This window comes from Thamnophis elegans, chromosome 9 (assembly GCF_009769535.1).
Source record: "Thamnophis elegans isolate rThaEle1 chromosome 9, rThaEle1.pri, whole genome shotgun sequence".
NCBI classification, from domain to species: domain Eukaryota; kingdom Metazoa; phylum Chordata; class Lepidosauria; order Squamata; family Colubridae; genus Thamnophis; species Thamnophis elegans.
The window spans coordinates 72,820,852-72,846,419 of record NC_045549.1 but is presented as its reverse complement, the minus strand read 5'-3'; the positions used below and the strand labels follow the sequence as shown (position 1 = coordinate 72,846,419).

The following is a 25,568-nucleotide window of genomic DNA, read 5'->3' as shown; positions in this document are numbered from 1 at the left end:
GTAATCTAGTATATCTGTTGTTTGTATCTATGTATTATTATCTATAATCATCATCTGTCTATTATTACGTATCATTTGTCTGTCAACCTATCATCTATCTATCATCATCTACAGTATATTTTATGTCTGTCTATCTTCATTGTCATTATAATTATCATCATCTATCATTATCATCTGCCTGCCTGTCTATCATGTATTTATCATTATATCTATCTATCTATCTATCTATCTATCTATCTATCTATCTATCTAATCATCTATCTATCTATCTATCTATCTATCTATCTATCTATCTAATCATCTATCTATCTATCTATCTATCAATCAATCATCTATCATTATCATCTTCTGCCTGCCTATCTATAATGTATTTATCATTATATATCATGCCTGCCTGCCTGCCTGTCCGTCCATCGATCCATCCATCGATCCATCGATCCATCGATCCATCGATCCATCGATCCATCCATCCATCCATCCATCCATCCATCCATCCATCCATCCATCCATCCATCCATCATCTATCATCTATCTATCTATCTATCTATCTATCTATCTATCTATCTATCTATCTATCTATCTATCATCTACCTACCTACCTACCCACCCACCCACCCACCCACCCATCCATCCATCCATCCATCCATCCATCCATCCATCCATCCATCCATCTATCATGTCTGTCTGTGTGTCTGTCTGTCTGTCTGCCCGGCGTCCTCCACTGAAGATGCGTGGTGCGCGCATGCGCCGTACCTTCCAGCAACACCTCCGCAGGCCTTCGCGACACTCCAGCTGCTTGTCGCGTAGGTGCTGTATGCACCATGCGCATGCGCGGAAGCACCAAATGCTTTAAAGGACAGGTAAGGAGCTCGGGCGGGTGGGCCCTCCGGAGCACCGTCCTGGAACTGTACCCTGTGCTCTGGGCACGCTCCGGTATGCCCGTACCAGGGTGTACCACCTGCAACCCACCACTGCCATCCATCCGTCCATCATTATCTTCTGCCTGCCTGCCTGCCTATCTATCATCTATATATCATTATATCTATCTATCTATCTATCTATCTATCTATCTATCTATCTATCTATCTATCTATCTATCTATCATCTATCATTTATTTCTCATTATGTATATGTCCTCTCTCTTTCGCTATCTCTCTCTCTATCAATCATCTGTCTGTCTGTCTGTCTGTCTGTCTGTCTGTCTGTCTGTCTGTCTGTCTGTCTGTCTATCTATCTATCTATCTATCTATCTATCATCTATCTATCTATCATTTATTTCTCTCTCATTATTTATCATCTATCTGTCATATCTCTCTCTCTCTCTCTCTCAACTACCATTCTTTATAACCCTTTGACATTCAACTGCTAATTACTTCTCCTACAGCCTTCAATTAATCTCTCCCTCCTCAGTCATCATTCCTCCAAATACACACAGAGCAGAACTGATACAATCACCAGTTAATTCTTCCATCATCAAATGGGATGGATTATTTTAAAATAGGAAGTAAGAAGACAGGGGACATTATTCTTTCTGGAAATACACTGGGGAGAGTATTGTAAATTAACTTCCAAAATACCTTGAGAGTTTTGTTTGACTGAGAGATGCACAATAGAACAGAGTGTGTAGACTTTAAGAAGGATTTTATATGGGTGACGGAGCAAATATATTAGCTTCTTCAGTCATATCTATAGTTTGCAAAATTACATAAACCTTTGGCTGGGTGAGAAAACCATTTTCATCTTATTTTACGATCCCCATGACGTGTGCTTCCACATCACTCGAAGAGAACTTTTTCACATCCCCCTATTCGAATTTTATAATTCCTTTCCCAGACCCATTCCTATCAAAACGATCAGACAAGCGAAGATTGATTTATGTGTCCTTACTCTGAAAACGACGTAAATTTATGGGAACCTCCATATATAATGTGTGAAATAGTTGATGTGAAGTTTGAGGGGGGGGGAACCCCTACCTCTGCATTTCTGCAGCCTTGTAGGGTAATGAGCCAAGGTGGCGCAGTGGTTAAATGCAGCACTGCAGGCTACTGCTAGATCAGCAGTTCAGCGGTTCAAATCTCACCGGCTCAGGGTTGACTCAGCCTTCCATCCTTCCGAGGTGGGTAAAATGAGGACCCAGATTGTTGGGGGCAATATGCTGACTCTCTGTAAACCGCTTAGAGAGGGCTGAAAGCCCTATGAAGCGGTATATAAGTCTACTGCTATTGCTATAATGCAAATGATTTCTCCCAAGGCTCCCATTTTGCTTCTATGAACCAGGAAACACGGCAAAAGTAGAAGCCTTATCAATTCAACACAGATTCAAAGCACCGACATTTCTATACCCAGGATTAATTAAAAGATAGGATCTGAGAAGCGGCTCAGATATTCTTGTCCCAAGCACTGGGAGTGTTCTGACCGAGGTTTCCCAAGAGCATGAAGCAAACTCCTTGTCCCGTCAAAAAACCCTTTTATTAATTTACAGTGAATTCTGCTCGTTCACAGCCGGCAAAGTCTTTCAAAGGAGGATTTACAGTCACAGACCTTATCTGGCTTGGAGAAAGGAAGGTAACTCAATAAATTTGATATAAAGAAATATGAAATTCTGTTGAAAATGCAAAGCTGTTTGAAAACTATATTTAGATGACTTCCCCATGGGTTTATAAGCAATTTTCTTCTCTCCTAGACATAATTTGCTAGAGCAGTAAGGTAAAGGTTCCCTTTCCACATATGTGCTAATCATTCCCAACTCTAGGGGGCGGTGCTCATCTCCGTTTCAAAGCCAAAGAGCCAGTGCTGTCCGAAGACGTCTCCATGGTCATGTGGCTGGCATGAATCAACGCCGAAAGTGCACGAAACGCTGTTCCCTTCCCACCAAAAGTGGTTCCTATTTGTCTACTTGCATTTTTTACATGCTTTCGAACTGCTAGGTTGGCAGAAGCTGGGACAGGTAACGGGAGCTCGCTCCGTTACATGGTGTTAGGGATTCGAACTGCCGACCTTTCTGACCGACAAGCTCAGCATCTTAGCCACTGAGCCACCGCGTCAGAGCAATGGCTGTCCTCTATTATCCTTTTTTCTTAAAAAAAATCATTGGTTGCATCCCCCGCTTTTAAAAATCGAATTAATCAGCTATTTCAATAATTCATGTTCCTGTTTCCAGTATTTTATTCTATATTGTGTTTAAGTACAATCGGATTGATTCCTCAAAGGAGTCATTCTGGTTTCCACTTTCTCCTTTCAACTATAAGCCAGAAGCATTAGAAGAAATTGTTCTGCTTTTTTAAAAAATCTTGGCAATCCCTATTAGTCTGTTCAACTGTACACAGGTATTTCTCGACTTGCAACAGTACGCAGCAGCAGCCATGAGGTGACCATGCTGGCTGCCTCCTGCATCTCAAAAATAATAAGACACCCCCACCACCACACCCGAAAATAAGTCCAAGCGTTTATTTCGGGGGTCAAAAGAAAATAAGACCCTGTCTTATTTTGGGGAAAACATAGTATCATTTAGTGTTGTACCTTATGATTTGTGACGAATGTATCTTCTCTTTTTATGCACACTGAGAGCCAAAGACAACTTCCTTGTGTCCAATCACACTTGGCCAATAAAGTTTTCTATTCTGTTCTAAAATACGTGACCCGACAAATGCGCGCCCGACAAAAGCGCGCCGACAAAACCGCGGCGAGAAAACCGCGACGTCGAAATCTTGGCCACAACAGCGCACCGACAAAAGCGCGATTAGGGTTAAGGTAAGCGTTAGGGTTAGGGTTAGGTTCAGGGTTAGGTTCAGGGTTAGGTTTAGGGTTAGGTTTAGGGTTAGGTTTAGGGTTAGGTTTGGGGTTAGGGTTAGGTTTAGGGTTAGGGTTATTACTTTGTTTTGGTGTTGTTTGCCGATGGCGCCCTTTTGTCGGCGCGCTTTTGTCGGCGCGCTGTTGTGGGCGCGATTTCGACATCGCTGTTTTCCCGCCACGGTTTGGTCGGCGCGCATTTGTCATGCGCACATTTGTCAGTAAACCCTAAAATAGACTTACATTCCTTGTTGTATTCACGGGTACATTTTAATAATACATTTCGTTCTTTGCTTCTGGGATCCAGAGAGCATCTATTTAAGTAGTGATTGGGGTGGGGGGAGGGAAACCATTAAAATTGAGACTTTAAAAAAAAGAAAAAAAGGAGGGAGGAAACCAAGGCTGTGTTCTTTCTACTTAATACTACCATGGCTCTCCAAGCAGCAAGATAAATAAAACTGTATTTGAGTTTCTGGTAGATGGAAAATTGAAGGCAAGAGGTTAGATTTTTGGAAGCTACGCCCATGTACTCTTATAACAGTATATTAAGAAACTGAGCCTGTATTGCATTGCATAGCATTTCTGGAGGTTTATATATTTGATAAAGTTAATCGAGACAGTACAATCATTTATTTTTAATATGCAGTCATTAATCCCTTGTTTTCTCTCATGTATTATGTAAAATTCTAGCGCTGTTCTGACTGAGGCTTCCCAAGAGCATGAAGCAGACTCCAAAAACACTTTTATTAATTTACTGTGAATTCTGCTCTTTTACCTCCAGCAAAGTCTTTCAAGGGAGGATTTACGGTCACAGACCTTATCTGGCTTGGAGAGCTGCCAGGCCGATATCGGCAAAACTTGGCAAGGAGTCTCGGAGAGTCACGAACCAATTAAGTGAACTAATTGCGTTCTGCAAACTCCACTCCCCTTTCGCTCCTCTTTTATTTCCTCTGGGAGGGGCCATTCACTGTCCTCCTGTGGCCTTCCTCCCAAGTCGACTCCTGTTCTTTAGCTGTTTCCTTTGTATAGCAGCTCTGCGCATGCGCACAATGGGAACAGGCTCCAGCTGTTCTTCTGCCTCACTGATGTCTGATTCCGAAGGCAGCTGATAACTGGCATAGGGCCCTAGCCCCCTCTCTGCCTCCAACACAGAGCCCTCATCAGAGCCTTCCCCAGACTCCAGGACTGGCCCATGTTCCTCCCCAACCTCCTCACTGTCCAAATCTGCTGCCAGCTCCCCTGGCCACTGGCAGGCCACAACAGCTAATGTGCTTTTAAATAGAGAAATCGTATTTTGTTCCAATGTTATGATCTGAATCTAAGGCCCTGGCGTTTTGACAATGGTATTTTGGCCAAATCCTTGGGTATAAATATAAAATCACTCATCCATTAAAATGGGAAAAATAATTCCCAGGGAACCAATAGTGAGAACTGTCAAGAGCACTGCCCTACATTCATTTAATGACAAATTGAAGTTACAACGGCATTGAAAAAGAGACTTACGCACGTTTTTCCCTTACAATCATTGCAATATCCCCATAATTATGTGATCAAAATTCGGATGCTTAGCAGCTGACTTATATGTCCCGGGGTCATGTGATCCCCTTTTGTGACTTTCTCAAAAGAAAAAAAAAAGGATGTGGTGGCTCAGTGGCTAAGACGCTGAACTTGTCAATCAGAAAGGTCGGCAGTTCGGCGGTTCGAATCCCTAGCGCCGCGCAACGGAGTGAGCTCCCATTATTTGTCCCAGCTTCAGTCAAACTAGCAGTTTGAAAACACGCAAAAAATGCAAGTAGAAAAATAGGAACCACCTTTGGTGGGAAGATAACAGCGTTCCGTGAGCCTTCGGCATTTAGTCATGACCACGGAAAGGTCTTCGGACAACGCTGGCTCTTCGGCTTTGAAACGGAGATGAGCACCGCCCCCTAGAGTCGGGAACGACTAGCACATACGTATGAGGGGAACCTTTCCCTTTATCCTCAATGCGACACTGTTTACATTACAATACCCCTCTCGCTTGGTCCAGAATACATAGAAGGATGTAAGCTGTGAAACTGGTTTGTGGTAAGACAAAGAGGAAAACATAATTGAAGATTGTCTGTTTAATTGTCTGCTTGCCTTTCCAGGATAACCACAGATGGACAAGCCAACCAGTGAAACAGGCAGAAGGATGGAAATGAGTGAATATTTTTCCTCAAGGTTATGAATGGAGAAAACCATGGGGACAGAAGACAAGGTGGCTTGAAGTGTTAATGCCACTTTTTAACACCTTGATAAGGCCAAACTCGGAATACGGCATCCAGTTTTGGTTGCCACGGTGTAAAAAAGGTGTTGAGACTTTGGAAAGAGTGTAGAGAAGAGCAACAAAGATTAGGGGACTGGGGGCTAAAATATATGAAGAATGGCTGCAAGAACTGGGTATGTCTAATGGAAAGAAGGACTAGGGGAGACATGATAGCAGTCTTCCAATATTTCAGGGGCTGCCCCAAAGAAGAGGGAGTCAAGCTATTCTCCAAAGCACCTGAGGGCAGGACAAGAAGCAATGGGTGGAAACTAATCAAGGAGAGAAGCAACCTAGAGAGGAGAAATTTCCTAACAGTGAGGACAATTAACCCAGTGGAACAACGCCTCCAGAAGTGGAAGGTTTAAAGAAAAGATTGGAGACCCATTTGTCTGAGATGGTATATGGCTTCCTGCCTGAGCAGGAGGTTAGACTAGAAGACCTCCAAGGTCCCTTCCAACTTTGTTATTCTGTACACCCTCTAAGGGCTAAATCAGATAAGATGGCAGCTGGTGGCCAGCATCAAAGGGCAGGATATGAAATAATGAGTGGAAACTTGGGAAAGTGAGATCCAACCTAGAATTTAAGGGGGGGGGAAATCCCTGACAGTGAGAACAATTAATAATGGAAGAGTTTGCCTCCTGGAGTTGTTAGTGCTCTACCGCTGGAGGTTTTCCAAAAACAGACTGAATGGGATAAGGTCTCCTGACTTGAACAGGCGGTTGGACTAGAAGACCTCGGATGTCCCTTCCAGCTCTAGGATTCTATGGTGGTTCATTTACGAGAGAGACTTATCCCGTCAAGATAGTTCAATTGCCCCAAGAAAAGGTAAGCATCCGTTAATTTGAAAAGACAGAGAGAATTGAATTGAATTGAATTTATTTAGCTTGTATGCCGCCCTACTCTCGGAAGACTCAGGGCAGCTAACAATATAAAGGGGAAAGGGGGATACAAGAAATAACAAACAACAATTAAAATTCAACAACATTCACAACTTAGGATGGGGCTGGATAGTTCAACTAGTTCAAGAGAGAAATCTTGGAAGATAAATTCTGGCTCACAGACCTATCGTATTTTTCGAAGTATAAGACACATCCCCCCCCCCTAAAAGAGGGTTAAAATTTGGGTGCATCTTATACAGCGAATGTAGCCTCGGCCACCCACCGGCCCCCACCCTTTGGCCTCTGCCTCCCAGCAATTTACCTCCTTGCAGCAGACGGGAAAATGGGGCTTGCTGTGGCAGTAAGCTATGGCAATCCCTGCACCCCGAAACAGCTGATCATCAAAGTGAAACGCACTGTTTGCTGTTTGTTTGCAAGGAGGCAAATTGCTGGGAAGCAGATTTTTTTTTCTGGTGCTAATCAGGCTAAACTGAAACAGGATGTTTGCTGTTTGCTGCAAGGAGGTAAGTCAATAACTATAAATGCCTATAGAATGTTCAAATGATTAGACTTATTTTTTTAAAGACTGCTTTATTATTGTTCTACACAACAAAATGAAGAAGCTTTTTTTTAAAATAAATGCTTGATCTGAAGAGGCCCAGTGCTATTGTATCTTCTTTTAAATAGCAGAGAATAACTATAAGTCCAGAAAGCCACATCAATTTTAACAGTATCTGTACAAGTATACTCTGAAATGTAACACTACAAACAGGATCTGTACTGTTTGCTGTTTGCTGCAAGGAGGCAAATTGCTGGGAGGCAGAGACAGATTGTTTTCCTCCCTAAAAGCTACGTAGGTGTGTCTTATACTTCGGAGCGTCTTATACTCCGAAAAATACGGTACCTAAAAAGTTTGAATTTGTTGAACTATCAAGAGGAAATTATATGCTGGACATAACACTTCATTATTTGTCAGCAATAAGAGACTTATTTTAGCCATGTTGTATCTTAAAGAGTTTTCTCAAAATTTTGAATGGGATAAGCATCTGGAAGGACAAAATTTAAAGAAAGCTCCAGTGTGATGCTAGAGAACGTATAGCTTTTCCTTCTGAAATTCGAGGAAAAAAATAAAAGGAAAAAGGAGGAATGATGGACAGCTAATTGGAAGTACAAGACCCACCCTTTGTACTAAGACTCAGTGGTAACCTCAGGACATAGACAATAGCAATGTAAATATTGTTTTAGTAGCATCACTTATTTAACGGAATCATATTTTTTTGCATTCAAGCCATTGTTGGAAGAAATGTGCTTCTGGGTTCAGTTCCAAGTGGGGAAAATGTATACGCTAAAAACAAAAGAGACAATTGTAAAATTACATCATGGAATTAAAATATTTTTTCCCCTCTCCCGATGTCTGTTCAGTGACAATCACATCTGAAAAGTTGAGCCAGAAGTTCAAGATATATCTGGCTCAACTTTTCAGATGTGATTGTCACTGAACGGACATCGGGAGAGGGGAAAAAATATTTTAATTCCGTGATGTAAAAATTCCAAGTTTTATTAACGCGGAAACTCAAAGTTGGGTTGAAATGTATGAACTTTTGGAGAGTGGGTAAAACATCGCTGCGTGCAAATTTACCCCATCATTCGTACTATCCAGTGGCTGACTTAAAACAGAATGAATGAAAAAGACACTAAAATCTTCTAAGCACTGACTTAAAACATACAGCTTTCCTGGTTTTTATTTTTTATTTTTTTGGCTCTGGGGCACCCTTCTGTCCCCTTAATTATTTCACCACCCAGCGTTTCCACCTTTCCAAACAACGAAAAGCTACTTTAGCAAAACAAAAAGGAACGGCCAGCTTCAAATTCAAAACAATGCTTTATATATAACCACGTCGATTTCCTCCGTTGCACCCAGGGGCTATAACTCCACAACTTCAAAGCAGACCCGTGATGTGTCATGGATTTGCTAATCTCCGGAGTTGTGGTATTTATGGTCCTCCAGCTGTAGGAATTTCTCCTCTCCCCCTCAGCACTTTCCAACCATCAAACCTTCCCCTGTTCTGAAGACAAAGAAGAGCAGAGCGAGGGAGAAAAGATCCTACCTTGGCTACCCAGTTAAAGAGGGGTGACATCCTAAGAAGAGGATAGCCAACCAAGGCTGGCCAGATCCAACGCCAAGCGTCTTCTCCTCTTCTTGCTCAGACTTCGCTCTCCCACATCTGTCTGGAGCATCAATCCCTTTCCAGACGGACAAGGAAGCATTGCTTTCCCAGCAAGGGGAGTTTGCGAAAAAGGAATAGGTTAGCTTCCTCCTTCAAAACCAACTCTGAGGTCATTAGTCCAGCCGCTCTCCCTGAATGCAGAGAAAAGACGGGAGTGGGTGGGGACGAAGGGTGGAAGACACCTCCCGTTGGCTCTTTCAAAAAGACAAGCCCGCCCCCTTCTCCTTCTCAAAGAGGAGGGGGAGGAGGAAGAGGAGGAGGAGGAGGAGGAGGAGGAAGCACCAACAAAGGCTGCCCTGTGGACCAGTCAGGAAATTGTGAAATGCAGCAGCTGGTGTTGAAGGAACAGGCAGGGACAAGCCAAGGCAAGGGAGGGTGGGGGAGAAATAAAATAAAATAACGAAGATAGACTGGCAACTTTTAAAAGTGTTGCTGGGATGAAAGGCAGCATTCACGAGCCCTGCTTTTAACAGGAAGGGCAGCGCGGAGTGGCTGGGAGTTTGTGCAGGAAATATATCTCAGCCTTCAACATGAAGGGGAATAGCAATAAGGATACAAACTTGTTGGTTTTAGTAGAAAGGTCTGTTTTCTGTAACGCACCCATATTAAGAGCCGAGGTGGCACAGTGGTTAGGGTGCAGGCCACTTCAGCTGACTGTTATCTGCAGTTCAGCGGTTCAGCGGTTCAAATCTCACCGGCTCAAGGTTGACTCAGCCTTCCATCCTTCCGAGGTGGGTGAAATGAGGACCCGGATTGTTGTTGGGGGCGATATGCTGACTCTGTAAACCGCTTAGAGAGGGCTGAAAGCCCTATGAAGCGGTATATAAGTCTAACTGCTATTGCTATTGCTATTGTTAGATCGAGTAAAGGAGGCAGACAAAGCGTTCAGTAACAACATCCGGCTGAGGAAGGGTCGGGCAGCATCCCCTTTTAAAGGGATCTGTCAGACCTCTTAGCCAATGAGATTCAACCTCTGTTCCCGCCGGAGCAGGGGACCTTGGTGGAAACCTCTTGCGGTCTGTCAGCGGAGGGGAATATCTAACAATTATGCCTTGTATTTGCAACATATTAGGGTCTGTAAAATATCTGGCAAATGTCCCAATGTGTGATCCTTGCCATTTGAGCTCTTATCAATCTGCAATTGAATTGTTTCCTGCAAAAGCCCCCTCCCCTTTCACTCCTCTTTTATGTCCTATGGGAGGGGCCAATCACCGTCCACCTGTGGCTTTACTCCCAAGTCGATCCTGATTTCTGAGTTGTTCTTTTCTTCTGGCAGCTCAGCGCATGTGCACACTGGGAACAGGCTCCAGCTGTTCCTCTGCCTCACTGCTGTCTAGCTCCGAAGGCACCTGATCACTGCTAGACAGCCTCGGCCCCATCTCTGCCTCCGATGCAGAGCCCTCGTCCGAGCCTTCCCCGGCCTCCAGGACTGGCCCATCCCCAGCCTCCTCACTGTCCGCCTCTGCTGCCAGCTTTGCTAGCCGCTGACGGGCCACAACATGTGCTGGCTGAACCGCATACTGCTTAAACTGTTCATTAAGCCCACTCTGAGGTGAGCATCGGTGCGCAGACCATGTATCATGCTACGGATTTTGGCAGCTTTTCCCTCCCTCCTTCCCTCCCTCCTTCCTACCCCCCTTTCTTCTCTTTCTTCTCTCCTTCCTTCCTCCTCTCCTTTCCCTTCTCTCCTTCCCCTTCCTCCCCTTTACCCTTCCCCTCTTCTTCCCATTCCTCCCCTCTTTCCTACTCTTACATTCCCTCCCATTCTTCCTCTGTTTGGCAGCTTTTTGAATCAACACAGGTGGACGTTTATCAGAAAGCAAAGCTGCAGAGAAAAAGAAAGGAAAAAGGAAAGGCGAGGTGGCTTATTTTGTAAACTTTATCGTGTATTGTTCGCTACAGTAGAAGGAAAAGAACATAACAGCATAACAGCAATAGCACTTAGACTTATATACTGCTTCACGGTGCTTTCCACCCCTCTCTAAACAGTTTACACAGTCAGCCTCTTGCCCCCAACAATCTGGCTCCTCATTGTACCCACCTTGGAAGGATGGAAGGCTGAGCCAACCTTGAACCTGGGGAGATTTGAACTGCCAAATTGCAGGCAGCCAGCAGTCAGCAGAAGTAGCCTGCAGTACTGCACTCTAACCACTGCGCCACCGCGACTCTGTCTCATTAGTGTCTATGGAGATTCTCAGTCATCCCAGTCATGTTTGTGCTTTTTCAACAATTAACCAGCGGGACAACTTGCCTCTAGAAGTTGTGAATGCTCCAACACTTCTGCGCATGTGCAGAAGTATTTTTAGTACTGTGCATGTGCACGCATCGCACGTCAAGCGTCCGTGCATCCCTGAGCAAACTGGCAGTAGCAGCCGCCTGATCCCACCCCTGCCCTTACCGTTTCCAGGATGGGCTGGATTTGACATCACGGGTTGGATTTGACCACATTGCAGGCTGGATGTGGCCCACGGGCCTTGAGTTTGACACCCCTGATGTATAGCATCCAAGACAATCCTGCAGACCTTGCTCAAGCATCACTTCTATGCCATGTCCTGGAGTCAAGGGAGGGAACTGCCAATAACCTTTTTCCGCTGTCCTCACCACTCTCTGCACCACCTTCCTGTCTGTGGCAGTAAGGCTTCCAATCCAGACTGAATTGCTATATGATAGGATGCTCTCTATAGAAAGTGGTAAGGACAGATATTTCCTGCAGTGAGAACAATTAATCAGTGGAGCAACTTGCCTCCAGAAGTTGTGAATGCCCCAACAGTGGAAGTTTTTAAGAAGAAGTTGGACAACCATTTGTCTGAAATGGTATAGGGTTTCCTGCCTGAGCAGGGGGTTAGACTAGAAGACCTCCAAGGTCCCTTCCAGCTCTGTTATTCTGTCAAACAAATATATTTCCCTCTTATGTTTAAAACTGGAAAGCCATAGACAATATCTGTACAGAGTAACCTAAAGTTTAACAACCCCCCCAAAGCAGGAAGCTCATGTGTCCTGTTTCATAACTAAACCCCACTCATGTTTCATGAGTCCATCAATCAACTCAGTTTAATTTCCTTAAGAAATGGAAATAGCATTATGCTCTCGACTCTGTTACGCTTCGGTCAGCAAAAAATATATTAAAAAAATCCAATGCAGATTAATTTTAGAATGCATGATGTCATGGAGTAAGTTATTCAGAAGCTAAAAATCTAGTCCAATATCTATAAAGGAAGGAAAAGTAATAAGTTTAATAGGTGGGATCACAACTTTACAGTATGTAAAGCAATAGGAACAGGGTGATCAGCCGGAAAGCTACAGAAAGCACTGAAATCAGAATTCATTTGATTGTTGATGATGAAAGCTGATTAAATTGGTAAGGAATACACAGATATAGATTAACAGCTTTTCTCCTTTATTAGTTTCCACCCATTGCTTCTTGTTCTGCCCTCAGGTGCCTTGGAGAATAGCTTGACTCCCTCTTCTTTGGGGCAACCCCTGAGATATTGGAAGACTGCTATCATGTCTCTCCTAGTCCTTCTTTTCATTAAACTAGACATACCCAGTTCCTGCAACCTTTCTTCATATGTTTTAGCCTCCAGTCCCCTAATCATCTTTGTTGCTCTTCTCTGCCCTCTTTCTAGAGTCTCCACATCTTTTTATTACATCGTGGCGACCAAAACTGGATTAGATAGTGCCATCGACTCTATAAACATGAATTTGAGCAGACTCCACGAAGAGCCAGACACAACTGAGTAGCTGAATAACAACAATCAAATCACAAGAACCACCTGTAGGTTTTTCCCAGCAGCTTTGTGGTTTAATGGTTCAGTTGTAGAGTTGGCCAAATAAGCTAACTATAGCGAGCCATGGAAGCCAATGTTACGACCATATCAGATATTTGTTTTGGCTTGGACCAGGGCTCTCCAAACTTACCAGCTTTAAGACTTAACAGAGTAACAGAATAGAATAACAGAGCTGGAAGGGACCTTGTAGGTCATCTAGTCCAACCCCCTGCCCAAGCAGGAGACCCTGCCTATACCATTTCTGACAGAGGGCAGTCCAGTCTCTTCTTGAAAGCTTCCAGGGACGGAGCTCCCACAACCTCTGAATAACAGAATAATAACAGAGTTGGAAGGGATCTTGTAGGTCATCTAGTCCAACCCCCTGCCCAAGCACCATTTCTGACAGAGGGCAGTCCAGTGTCTTCTGGAAATCTTCCCGGGATGAAGCTCCTGCAACTTCCGAAGGCAACTTCTGTTCCATGGGTTGATTGTTCTCACTGACATAAAATTTCTCCTTATTTCTAGATTGAATCTCTCCTTGGTCAGTTTCCATCCATTCTTCCTTGTCTGGCCTTCGGGTGCTTTGGGAAATAGCTTGGCCCCACTCTTTCTCTGTGGCAGTCCCTCAAATATTGGAAGATCGTTATCCTGTCTCCCCTGGTCCTTCTCTTCACTAGACTAGGTATTAACACTTCAGGTGATCTTCATCTTGATGGTGGATGATGAATGGCCCCTTCCAGAGGAAATAAAGAGGAGCAAAAGGGGAGTGGAGTTTGCAGGAGACAATTAGTTCGCTTAATTGGTTCCTGACTCTCCGAGACTCCTTGCCAAATTTTGCAGATCTCGGCCTGGCAGCTCTCCAAGCCAGATAAAGTCTGTGACTGTAAATCCTCCTTTGAAAGACTTTGCTGGAGGCGAAGGAGCAGAATTCACAGTAAATTAATAAAAGGGACTAGGAGTTTGCTTCATGCTTTTGGGTCAGAACATTTGCAAATGTTCTCGGTCCCAACATTTACAAAGCCTTGCAACTGTATGAGAATCACTATGCATTAACTCCAAAGCTATAACCAATATTTTTAAATATGCACCACTGACAGAGTGTCCCACATGCCTGCAGCTATTTTTATAAAAGCCAATGAAACAACTTCTGATTCCTGGCCAAACTGAAAGAAATGCTTCAGACGTAGATTGCAACTGGAAACCTTTGCAAGCATCGGCCCTGTTTATGTTGGCAGAAGACAGGCGAAAGCCAATCACATCAGCAGAGAATTTAAAAAATGATGAATAGAGCTATGGGAGACCTCCACTGCATTTTTAATTGCGATCCCACACCCAACCCATTTCCCACTGCTTGTTTCACCCATGGCTATCAAAGCTGGGTTCTTTTCAAAGTCCAATTCTGTACATGTAAAGGTAAAGGTTCCCCTCACGCATATGTGCTACTCGTTCCCAACTCTAGGGGGCGATGCTTATCTCCGTTTCTAAGCTGAAGAGCCAGCGCTGTCCGAAGATGTCTCCGTGGTCATGTGGCTGGCATGACTCAACGCCGAAGGTGCATGGAAGGCTGTGACCTTCGCACCAAAGGTGGTTCCTATTTTTCTACCTGCATTTTTTTAACGTGCTTTTGAACTTCTAGGTTGGCAGAAGCTGGGACAAGTCACGGGAGCTCACTCCGTTACGTGGCGCTGGGGATTCGAACCGCCAAACTGCTGGCCTTTCTGATTGACAAGGTCAGTGTCTTAGCCACTGAGCCTCCACGTCCCTTCTGGACATGTATTGAAAGCCAAATGTTTTAAAATGAAAGGTGGTGGTGGGAGAACCAGTTGAAAAGTATATGATGAAAACCGGATGCCTAACAAGGGAATGTCTTGATGTACATCTCAATAAAGTTTGACTAAGATACCAGTCGGTGCAAACAGACCGATGAACATTTTCAAATTAACATACGAGCAAGCGTTGACTTGAAAATACCAATTTTCATCCACGGTAGAAATTACAAAAAGGGAATCAAATCACATCCTCCAGTGTTCTTGGGAAAGACAGATACCGAAGCTGAAGCTCAAGGACTTTGGCCACCGAACGAGAAGAAAGGACCTCTTGGAGAAGACTCCTTTGGGAAAGATGGAAGGTCAAAGGAGAAGGGGGCTAGCAGAGGAGGAGACAGAATAACAGAGTTGGAAGGGACCTTGGAGGTCTTCTAGTCCAACCCCCTGCTCGGCAGGAAACCCTACACCATCCCAGTCAAATGATTGTCCAATCGCTTCTTTAAAAACCTCGTGTTGGAGCATTTACAACTTCTGGAGGCAAGTTGTTCCACTGATTAACTGTTCCCACGATCAGGAAATTTCTCCTTATTTCTAAGTTGCTTCTCTCCTTGATTAGTTTCCACCCATTGCTTCTTGTCCTGCCCTCAGGGGCTTGGGAGAATAGCTTGACTCCCTCTTCTTTGTGGCAACCCCTGAGATATTGGAAGACTGCTATCATGTCTCCCCTGGTCCTTCTCTTCACTAGACTAGACATGCCCAGTTCCTGCAACCATTCCATCATATGTTTTAGCCTCCAGTCCCCTCATCATCTTGGTTGCTCTTCTCTGCACGCTTTCCAGAGTCTCCACATCTTTTTTATAGTGTGATGACCAAAATTGGATGCAATACTCTAGCTATGGTCTTACTAAGGCTTTATAGAGTGGCATTAATTTCCCACTTGATCTTGATTGTATTCCTCTGTTAATGCAACTTAGGATTGCCTTGGCTTTTGAGGCTGTTGCCACATACTTTTAGCCTCATATTCAACTCGTTGTCCACTAAGACTCCAAGATCTCTCTCACTTGTGGGCTTCTGGTTGAGGAATTCTGGGAGCTGAAGTCAAACGCTCAAAGAGCCACAAAGGTCCTAACCGGAAGCCCCCCCCCCCCCATTCAATCCTGGAGCCGACCGGAAATCTGGTTCCCCCACCATAGAGTCTCCTCCTAGCATGGCATCCTTTTTCCTCTACCAACTGGAAATCCGGTTCCCCCACCATAGAGTCTCCTCCTAGCGCGGCGTCCTTTTTCCTCTACCAACTGGAAATCCGGTTCCCCCACCATAGAGTCTCCTCCTAGCGCGGTGTCCTTATTCCTCTACCAACTGGAAATCCGGTTTCCCCACTATAGAGTCTCCTCCTAGCGCGGCGTCCTTTTTCCTCTACCAACTGGAAAGCCGGTTCCCCCACTATAGAGTCTCCTCCTAGCACGGCGTCCTTTTTCCTCTAGCAACTGGAAATCTGGTTCCCCTACTATAGAGTCTCCTCCTAGCACGGCGTCCTTTTTCCTCTACCAACTGGAAATCCGGTTCCCTCACCATAGAGTCTCCTCCTAGCGCGGCGTCCTTTTTCCTCTACCAACTGGAAATCCGGTTCCCCCACCATAGAGTCTCCTCCTAGCACAGCGTCCTTTTTCCTCTACCAACTGGAAATCCGGTTCCCTCACCATAGAGTCTCCTCCTAGCGCGGCGTCCTTTTTCCTCTACCAACTGGAAATCCGGTTCCCCCACCATAGAGTCTCCTCCTAGCACAGCATCCTTTTTCCTCTACCTGTCCTAACCTATCAATTGTAGAGCTGACCGGTGACAGGGAGCCGCAGCAGAAGGATGAAAGAGCCACATGCGGCTCCAGAGCTGCACTTTGCCGACCCCTGGACTAGAGGATCTCCCTTCCAGCCTTACGATTCTATGTTTTATCTGTGCACCCAACATACCGTACTAAGCAAGGTGGACAGCTCAGTTCTTCTCTATGACAGAGCTCCACCCTGTGGCTGCAAGGAGAAATTACTACAGTAGAAGGAATACAAGAATGTCGGCAACAGGAAGTTGACAAGATAAAACTTGGTGGAAAGAGAGAGAATTGCCAAGCTGCTCCTTGTTCTTAAAGATGCTCCTGGATTGCTAAAGTATATGAAATATGAAGCATCCTATCGTTGCGGTATTTAAAGCATCGTAAGAGATGTGTGTTCAACCCACTTCCACAAATTTATCTCTCAAAGAAGAGACTCTGATTGCGGAAGTGAACACACGTGTTGGCCAGGGACCAACATGTGACAATTCATTCGAGATGGTCCATCTTATGGTTCTGAATTCAAGTTATTTTCTTTTTTTTCCCCACATGCCTCTCCTAAAGAGAGTGAAAGCTCGCTCAGCGGGCTCCAGAGAGACACGACACAGCACATACACTGTTGTGTGTTGTTTGTTTTAAAAGGAATCTCTTTCTCTATTAATAGGACGCCGGAGAAGCACGGATCGTATTTTAGGTCACGGTCCTGGGGGATTAGGTGTAGTTTTTGAAGCCTTCGAGCTGTCAGTCTGCAGAAATCCTCATGGGTGGATGTTTTTCCTGGATCTAAAATCCTTCAAAATGTTAAATATAACTCCGCAACTCTATTTGAGCATGTGAGAGAACGGTAAGGAGAAGGACAGCGGGAAAAGTTGTGCGTATTGCCGCTTCTGTGTGTAGAAAGCGGCAAAACAGATCAGTTCAGACAGAGCATAGAACAACAGAGTTGGAAGGGACCTTGGAGGTCTTCTAGTCCAACCCCCTGCTCATGCAGGAGACCCTGTATCCTTCCAGATAAATGGCTGTTCAGCAAAATCCCCATTCCCTCCCCACCCCAGGGGAAGGATACTGTAAAATCTCTATTCCCTCCCCACTCCAGGGGAAGGATACTGCAAAACCTCCATTCCCTCCCCACTCCAGGGGAAGGATACTGTAAAATCTCTATTCCCTCCCCACTCCAGGGGAAGGATACTGCAAAACCTCCATTCCCTCCCCACTCCAGGGGAAGGATACTGTAAAATCTCTATTCCCTCCCCACTCCAGGGGAAGGATACTGCAAAACCTCCATTTCCTCCCCACTCCAGGGGAAGGATACTGTAAAATCTCCATTTCCTCCCCACTCCAGGGGAAGGATACTGTAAAATCTCTATTCCCTCCCCACTCCAGGGGAAGGATACTGCAAAACCTCCATTTCCTCCCCACTCCAGGGGAAGGATACTGCAAAACCTCCATTCCCTCCCCACTCCAGGGGAAGGATACTGCAAAATCTCCATTCCCACCCCACTCTGGGGCCAGCCAGAGGTGGTATTTGCCGGTTCTCCGAACTACTCAAAATTTCCGCTACCGGTTCTCCAGAACCTGTCAGAACCTGTTGAATTTCACCCCTGCTTCCAACTCTATTATTCTATTTTCTAATATTCAAGCCTTGCTTATGGTCCTTGATCACTTCAGAAAGCCTTTTGGTTCAGATCATCATTTGATACTAAGCTGGCAGGAATAGCCAATAGATGATAGGCTCAAGATGCAGATGGATCTTGACAGATTTGAACACTGGGCCCTATCTAACAAAATGAAATTCAGCGTAAAGAAAAGTAAAGTCTTTTACTTAGGTAAGAAAAACCAAAAGCACACACACAGACTGGGTGAAACCTGGCTTAATAGCAGTGACTGTGAGAGGGATTTTGGAGTCTTAGTGGACAACCACTTAAACATGAGCCAACCGTGTGTGGTGGCAGCCAAAAAAGCCGATGCAAGGCGTTCATCTTTCAAAACACAAAGGACATCATGGAGAGTGGATTTAAGAAGATGGCGGGGAAAAAATGGAAAATACTATACAAGGGATGCAGAAGTGAATTCCTACCAGTTCGCACCTATTCGGTAGAACCGGTTCGTCAAATCTACCGAACCAGTTAGAAGAGGTTCCACCAGTGGACCCGGAGAGCAGGCCACACCTACAGAAGAGGTTCCAAAATTGTTTGAAACCCACCACTGGTCCTTGGATATGATTATTCCACACTATCATGCTCATATTTATAAAACTCAGTGCCTCTGTGAAAGGTAAGGATGACTACTGCATTTGTGGTGCAATCAGAACATTGCGTGTGTTGAAGTTGTTTTAACGCAAACCAAAGATGCCTTTTAAAAAACAAGTTTACATCCTATTCTTATGCATGCCGGTGCTGTGTGTGAGTTCATTTAAGGTGGTTCCGAGAAGTGTCGTCGGCATCTTCATATCCGGTCACATGGGCGGCAAGCCACTGCCACAAAGGAGGCCACACCTACAGAGTAGGTTCGAACAATTTTTGAAACCCACCACTGAAGGGATGATGAGTAAAGACCAAGGCGCCCAGGAAAGGGAGGAGCTAACAGTAGAAATGGAGGACAAGACTGAGCCGAAAAACTGGAGAATAACAGTGACTGATGAATTAAATCAGGGGGAAAATATATTAAGAGAGTTGAAAAGAGAATTGGAGACACAGGAAGATAATTTTGAAAGGAAGATAAGAGGCGTGGGCAGAAATTTTGGAAACTAGGCAGTGGAAGAAGGTAGAGATGGGATAAATACCTAGATTGAACAGCCAAAAAATATATGCAGACAGAGACAAAAATCCAAGAGAGAAACATGGGAGACAAGTCTAAAAAAACATAGCAATTAAAGTACTGAAGCGGGCAAGAGACGATGGATAGGTGATTTTTTTTGAATGGTTTTATGGTTATTGCTCTGATTTGCTTTTCTTTTTCTCTCTCTCTCTTCCTTCCTTTTTTAGGTAGGTGACATGATTAGAAGTTAGGTAGGATAGAAAGAAAACGTCTTTTAATAAAGGATGATATAATTAAGTTAGAATAAGAGATAGACATAAGAGAAAGGGAGAATATCAATGTAATATATTTTTATAAAGTAAAATAAGAGCATTAACAAGTGAAAACATGGAATAATTGAATAATGACAGACTGCAACTTAATATAATTATCTATTACTATTAGAAATATGCAAGTTGGTTGAATGTAAGAATTATGATTAATTTTATTAGTTTTATTTGCATTAGAATGTATTATCACCCAGGTGCCACACTTTTCACGCATTGATGTACGTACGTACGTGTATACGTACGTACGTATCTATGTATTGCGTCACAACCCCTGTTATGCCCAAATATGGGAGGGAGCATACTTCTTTCCTTTTCTGTCTTCGGCTCACCCTAGGAGCCATCCAGGTAGAAAGCCATTTTTTTACGTTGCCTTTGTTACATGTGTATTGCATTTGTGCCGATAAATAAATAAAGGGGCACTAGTATAGATCTATTTCAAGCTATTTAGCTCTTATTTATCAGTACAAATACAACACACATGTAATAAAGGCAACATAAAGGCTTTCTGCCTGGATGGCTCCTAGGGTGAGCCGAAAGACAGAAAAGGGAGGAAGTATGCTCCCTCCCATATTTGGGCATACCAGGGGTTGTGACACAATACATACCTATTTCCCTGGCTTAGCTGATAAAGGAGGAGAGCCTGTGGCTTAGTGGCTAATACATCTGCCTGATATGTAATACAGCCCAGGTTCGATTCCCACTAAGGGTATGGCTAGCTGATGAGAGCTAAATAGCTTGAAATAGATCTATACTAGTCTCCCTTTATTTATTTATCAGCACAAATATAGCATATATATATATATTCAGGGAAGCCTCTGGAGGGCGAAAAACGGCCAAAAATGGAGGCCAAAGTCAGCTGGCCAGCGTGCGGATCCTTGCTGGAGCTGACAGGGCAATGCCTTGCATACCTTAATAAATGGTTCCGCGTGCCATGTGTGGCACGTGTGCCATAGGTTCGCCATTACGGTGCTAAGAGATTGCTCATCTCCCCTAGCTTTACTCCAACCCCCAAATATTCACTTACCTTGGTTTGATCTTCGGCTTTGAAAACGTAGCAGATACTTGGCTGATGGGGGGGCCCGTCTCTGATCAGGCAGGCGAAGTAACTGGGATCCTGGCTGTTGTGAATCAGCTTGTGGACATCTTGAGGCCGACACTCAAAGTGGCTGGAACAAATCAAAGGATCCCAATGCTGGTTTTCCCCCGCGTCTCCTTCACACCGTATCCTGGCCGGTGAGACATAGATCCGAATGCGGCTACCATCGGGGTCTTCCTTCAATGGCTGAATGCTGAGCTGTCGGATCTGGGCTACGATCCAAGGAAGCATGGGCATCGTGGTTAAAGAATGAACCGGCAAGGAACCGATCAGCTGAAGGCGGAAATCCACCGAACCGTCATTAGAGGCCACCGGGTTTTTCACGCTGAACGACAAAGTTTCCATGTTTTAAAAAAATACGGGAAAGGGGGTACCTCAGCCCAATCGGTTGGCCGGGCTTGTAATTCTAAAACGGAAACAAACAAAAAAAATTATTAGCTGATGTAATCACGGGGTGGCTCAGTGGTTAAAACGCTGATCCTGTCCATCAGAAAGATCAGCAGTTCCGCAGTTCAAATCCCTAGCCCCACGTAACGGAGTGAGCTCCCATGACTTGTCCCAGCTTCTGCCAACCTAGCTGTTCGAAAGCACGTAAAAATGAAAGTAGAAAAATAGGAACCACCTTTGGTGGGAAGGGAACAGCGTTCCGTGCGCCTTTGGCATTGAGTCATGCCGGCCACATGACCACGGAGACGTCTTTGGACAGCGCTGGCTCTTCGGCTTTGAAACGGAGATGAGCACCGCCCCCTAGAGTTGGAAATGATTAGCACATAATCCCTTGTGGAGTGGAGTCTGGGCAACTGAGTGGAGCTGAATGTTTACTGGCCGGATGCCCTTCCTGTCACCAGTGTGGAATTTTGTTCAGCAGATATAGTCTCATTGTGCCGAGAGAGAGAAATATCTGTCTCTACCAAGGATCGAACTGCCAGCCTTCTATCTGAGGCGAGAGCACCACCTCTAGGCCACCACACCACTCTTATTAGGGTATCCAACTGTTTTGTCTAAATTCATTTGATTTCTGTTTCCCCACCAAAGGAGAATAAAAGTGTTTTTTACAGCAGTGAAATGCAAAATGACTTTTGATATCCAAGAATGCAGTATTTGTGTGTGTGTGTGTGTGTGTGTGTTTGTGTATATATATATGTTGTATTTGTGCTGATAAATAAATGTAAATAAAGGAAGACTAGTATAAATCTATTTCAAGCTATTTAGCTCTCATCAGCTAGACATATCCTTACTGGGATTCGAAGGGTATGGCTAGCTGATGAGAGCTAAATAGCTTGAAATAGATCTATACTAGTCTCCCTTTATTTATTTATCAGCACAAATACAACACAAATGTAACAAAGACAACAGTAAAAATATTGGGTTTCTGTTTGGATGGTCTCTTGTGACGAGTCGATAGACAGAGAATGGAAGCAGTAGACTTCTCCCATATTTGGGCATACCAGCGGTTGTGACACTAATTACATATATGTATGTATGTGTATGTATGTGTGTGTGTGTGTATGTATATATATATTCTTCCTGCAGAGCTTGGCAAATGCAAATCCAACATACAGGCTGCCTAATAGAGCCCAAAATTTATGTCGCTAAGCAAAACCTTGTTTAAGTGAGTTTTGCTCCATTTTACGAGCTCTCTTGCCCCAGTTGTTAAGTGAAAAGCTGCAGTTGTTAAGTTAGTCACAGGGTTGTTAAGTGAATCTGGCTTCCCCATTGACCTTGCCTGTTGGAAGGTCGCAAAAGGGGATTGCATGTCCTTCAGGGACACAGCCACCGTCATAAATGTTAACCAGTCGCCAAGCGGCTGAATCTTGATCACATGACCACGGAGATACTGCAATGGTCGTAAAGTGTGAAAAGTGGTCACAAGTCACTTTTTTCAGTGTCATCACTAAATTCTTAACTAAATCAAATCATCTTCTTTTAAAGACCCCCTAACCCCTTGCGGGATGGAGTTTGGGGCAACTGAATGGAGCTGAGTGTTTCCTGGCCAGATGCCTTTCATGTCGCCGATGCGGAGTTTTGTTCAGCAGATCTATTCTCATAGTGCCCAGGGAGAGAAATATCTGCCTCTACCCAGGATCGAATTCACAGCCTCCGGATTGTGAGGCGAGAGTGCCACCTCTAGGCCAACGCACCACTCTTTCGCAACTCAATTAAATGACGGTCACTAAATGAATTGGTGTAAGTCCGAGAACTCCGTGTAGTTATAACTTCTGCCGGCTTCAAAGACAGCAGAGCCGAAGGATAAAGGATTTATCTCCTGCAATGTTTCCAAATAAGTCATTCCTGGGATCGCACTGTCCTTCTGGAATTCCTTCTCCCATGCCGGCAGGTGCAGGTTTCAGATTACTGGATGTCAAAGAGATCTTTTTCTCAACAGATCCCTAGGCAGGAGGGAGGACATCACGCACACAGGCACAAGTTTTGCATAGGGGTGTGTGTTTATGTGTATGCCCTCTTCGTTCAGAAACATGATGCAAGTTCAGATCAGCCCAGCTAGCAATTTATATATTATATTATATTATATTATATTATATTATATTATATTATATTATATTATATTATATTATATTATAGTATAGTATAGTATAGTATAGTATATTATATTATATTATATTATATTATATTATATTATATTATATTATATTATATTATATTATATTATATTATATTATATTATATTATTATTATATTATTATATTATATTATTATATTATATATTCATTTTAAAATTCATATTTTTTTATGCATTTACATTTAAAAAAAACATTTTTTTAAAAGTAAATTCATTGTTTTATGCATCATTTTTTTTAAAAAAATAATTTTTTTAAACAAGAAATTCGACACAGGAAAGGGGCTGGACTAAATGACCTACAAGGTCCCTTCCAACTCTGTTAATCTGTGTCTAACCTCTACCAGGTAAAAACATCACAATAAAAACTCAACTGAAGTCTCTTTCAAAGTATCATTCGGGATGACACGAATTGCTATAAAAATGTCCATTGATTATGAAATATCTCTCTACTTGCATATGATTTGGTTGCCTATTAGTAATCTATGACTATCACTAAGTGTTGTATCTTATGATTTTTAATGAATGTACTTTTTTAATGTAGAGAGAGCATATGCGCCAGAAGCCAAATTCCTTGTGTGTCCAATCACACTTGGCCTTAATTCTAATTCTATCCTATTCTATTTCTATTATTTCTATTTCTATTAATTCTAATTCTATTCTATTTCTAATTTCTGTGTAGGATAGTATAGAATAACAGAGTTGGAAGGGACCTTGGAGGTCTTCTAGTCCAATCCCCTGTCTAGACAGGAAACCCTATACCATTTCAGACAAATGGTTTTTCCAGCATCTTCTTAAAGACTTCCAGTGTTGGAGCATTCACAACTTCTCGGGGCAAGTTGTTCCACTGATCAATTATTCTAACTGTCAGGAAATTTCTCCTCAGTTCTAAGTTGCTTCTCTCCTTGATGAGTTTCCACCCATTGCTTCTTGTTCTGCCCTCAGGTGCCTTGGAGAATAGCTTGACTCCCTCTTCTTTGTGGCAACCCCTGAGATATTGGAAGACTGCTATCATGTCTCCCCTAGTCCTTCTTTTCATTAAACTAGACACACCCAGTTCCTGCAACTGTTCTTTATATGTTTTAGCCTCCAGTCCCCTAATTTCTATTAATTCTAATTCTAATTCTATTCCATTATTTCTATTTCTATTAATTCTATTCTATTCTATTTCTATTATTTCTATTAATTCTAATTCTATTTCTATTATTTCTATTAATTATAATTCTATTCTATTTCTATTAATTCTATTAATTCTAATTCTATTCTATTTATATTATTTCCATTTCTATTAATCCTAATTCCAACTCAACTCAACCCTACCCTACTCTTATTTCTATTCTATTCTATTCAATTCTATTCTATTCTATTCCATTCTAAAAAGCCCTTTGAAACACCGACTTTTCCAAGCTACCGTAACAGCTTCCCGTATTTCTCCTAGTAGAAGTTCTACTTTCGCTTCTCTGGCTTGGCCGTAATTCCCCCCCCCCCCCTTCTCTCTTCTCTTCGAGGTGAGAACGGGGTTCCTTGCAAACTGGGACGACACAGCCTCAACTTGAAGGGGAGAGAAGGGGGGAGAATTTGCACCCGTGCGCCCCACCCCCCCTTTGCTGACAAGCCAAGCTAAGCGACCCTTACCCAATTCTTCCCCGGGGTCGCGGGAAGCCGCTTGCAAAGGAGGAGGAGGAGGAGGAGGAGGAGGAAGGCAGAAGTCCGTCTCTCTCTCTCTCTCTTCCCCTCTGGTTGCAAGAAGAGGCGAAGGGAGGCGACCCGCGAGGTTAGAGACCCCGAGCGCTCTCCCAGGACATCGCCTGGCCGGGAAGGGGGGTCCCGCGCCGCCTTACCTGCTCTGCCTTGCGGCTCCTCTCTGCCTTCCTTCCTCCCCTCCTGGGGGAGGAGCCCAAAGGCCGGGAGGGGCGGGGCAAGACAGGCGCTGGCTTGGAGGGGGGGTGGGTGGGAAGGCGAGTGGTAAAATAGAAGGGTCCCTGGTCGTCCGGAGCGCTTGGGCGGGGGGGGGGGAGGGCAGGAGGGGTGGGTGAGTGGAGTCCCGGCTGGTGCTTGTCTGGCAGACGTTTCGTAACCCAGCTAGGTCACAGCATCAGGGAGGAGGAGGAGGGAGAGGGAGGAGAAGGAGGAAGAAGAAGAAGAAGAAGAAGAAGAAGAAGAAGAAGAAGAAGAAGAAGAAGGGGGGGAGGGGAAGAAGAAGAAGAGGAGGAGTGGGAAGGAGGAGGAGGAGGAAGTAGCCCTTGGTGTTCCCTTGGTGGTTTTCTTGCAGAT

At 44.0% G+C, this 25,568-nt stretch overlaps 1 protein-coding gene across 3 annotated transcripts in view; it reads right to left on the bottom strand.

The window, feature by feature from the left end:
* Positions 1-25,181, bottom strand: part of TBC1D1 (TBC1 domain family member 1) — a 72,689-nt gene extending 47,508 nt beyond the window's left edge. For 2 of the 3 annotated variants that reach the window (XM_032224642.1, XM_032224640.1), the window contains exons 1-2: positions 25,136-25,181; positions 20,645-21,122 (exon numbers count right to left, since the gene is read on the bottom strand). In XM_032224642.1, coding sequence (XP_032080533.1) covers positions 20,645-21,061 — 417 coding nt within the window. In that variant the 5' untranslated portion in view covers positions 21,062-21,122; positions 25,136-25,181. Of the gene's footprint in view, positions 1-9,059; positions 9,299-20,644; positions 21,123-25,135 lie in introns of those variants that run through there. The other variant, XM_032224641.1, reaches the window with a different exon arrangement.
* Between the last annotated feature and the right edge of the window lie 387 nt (positions 25,182-25,568).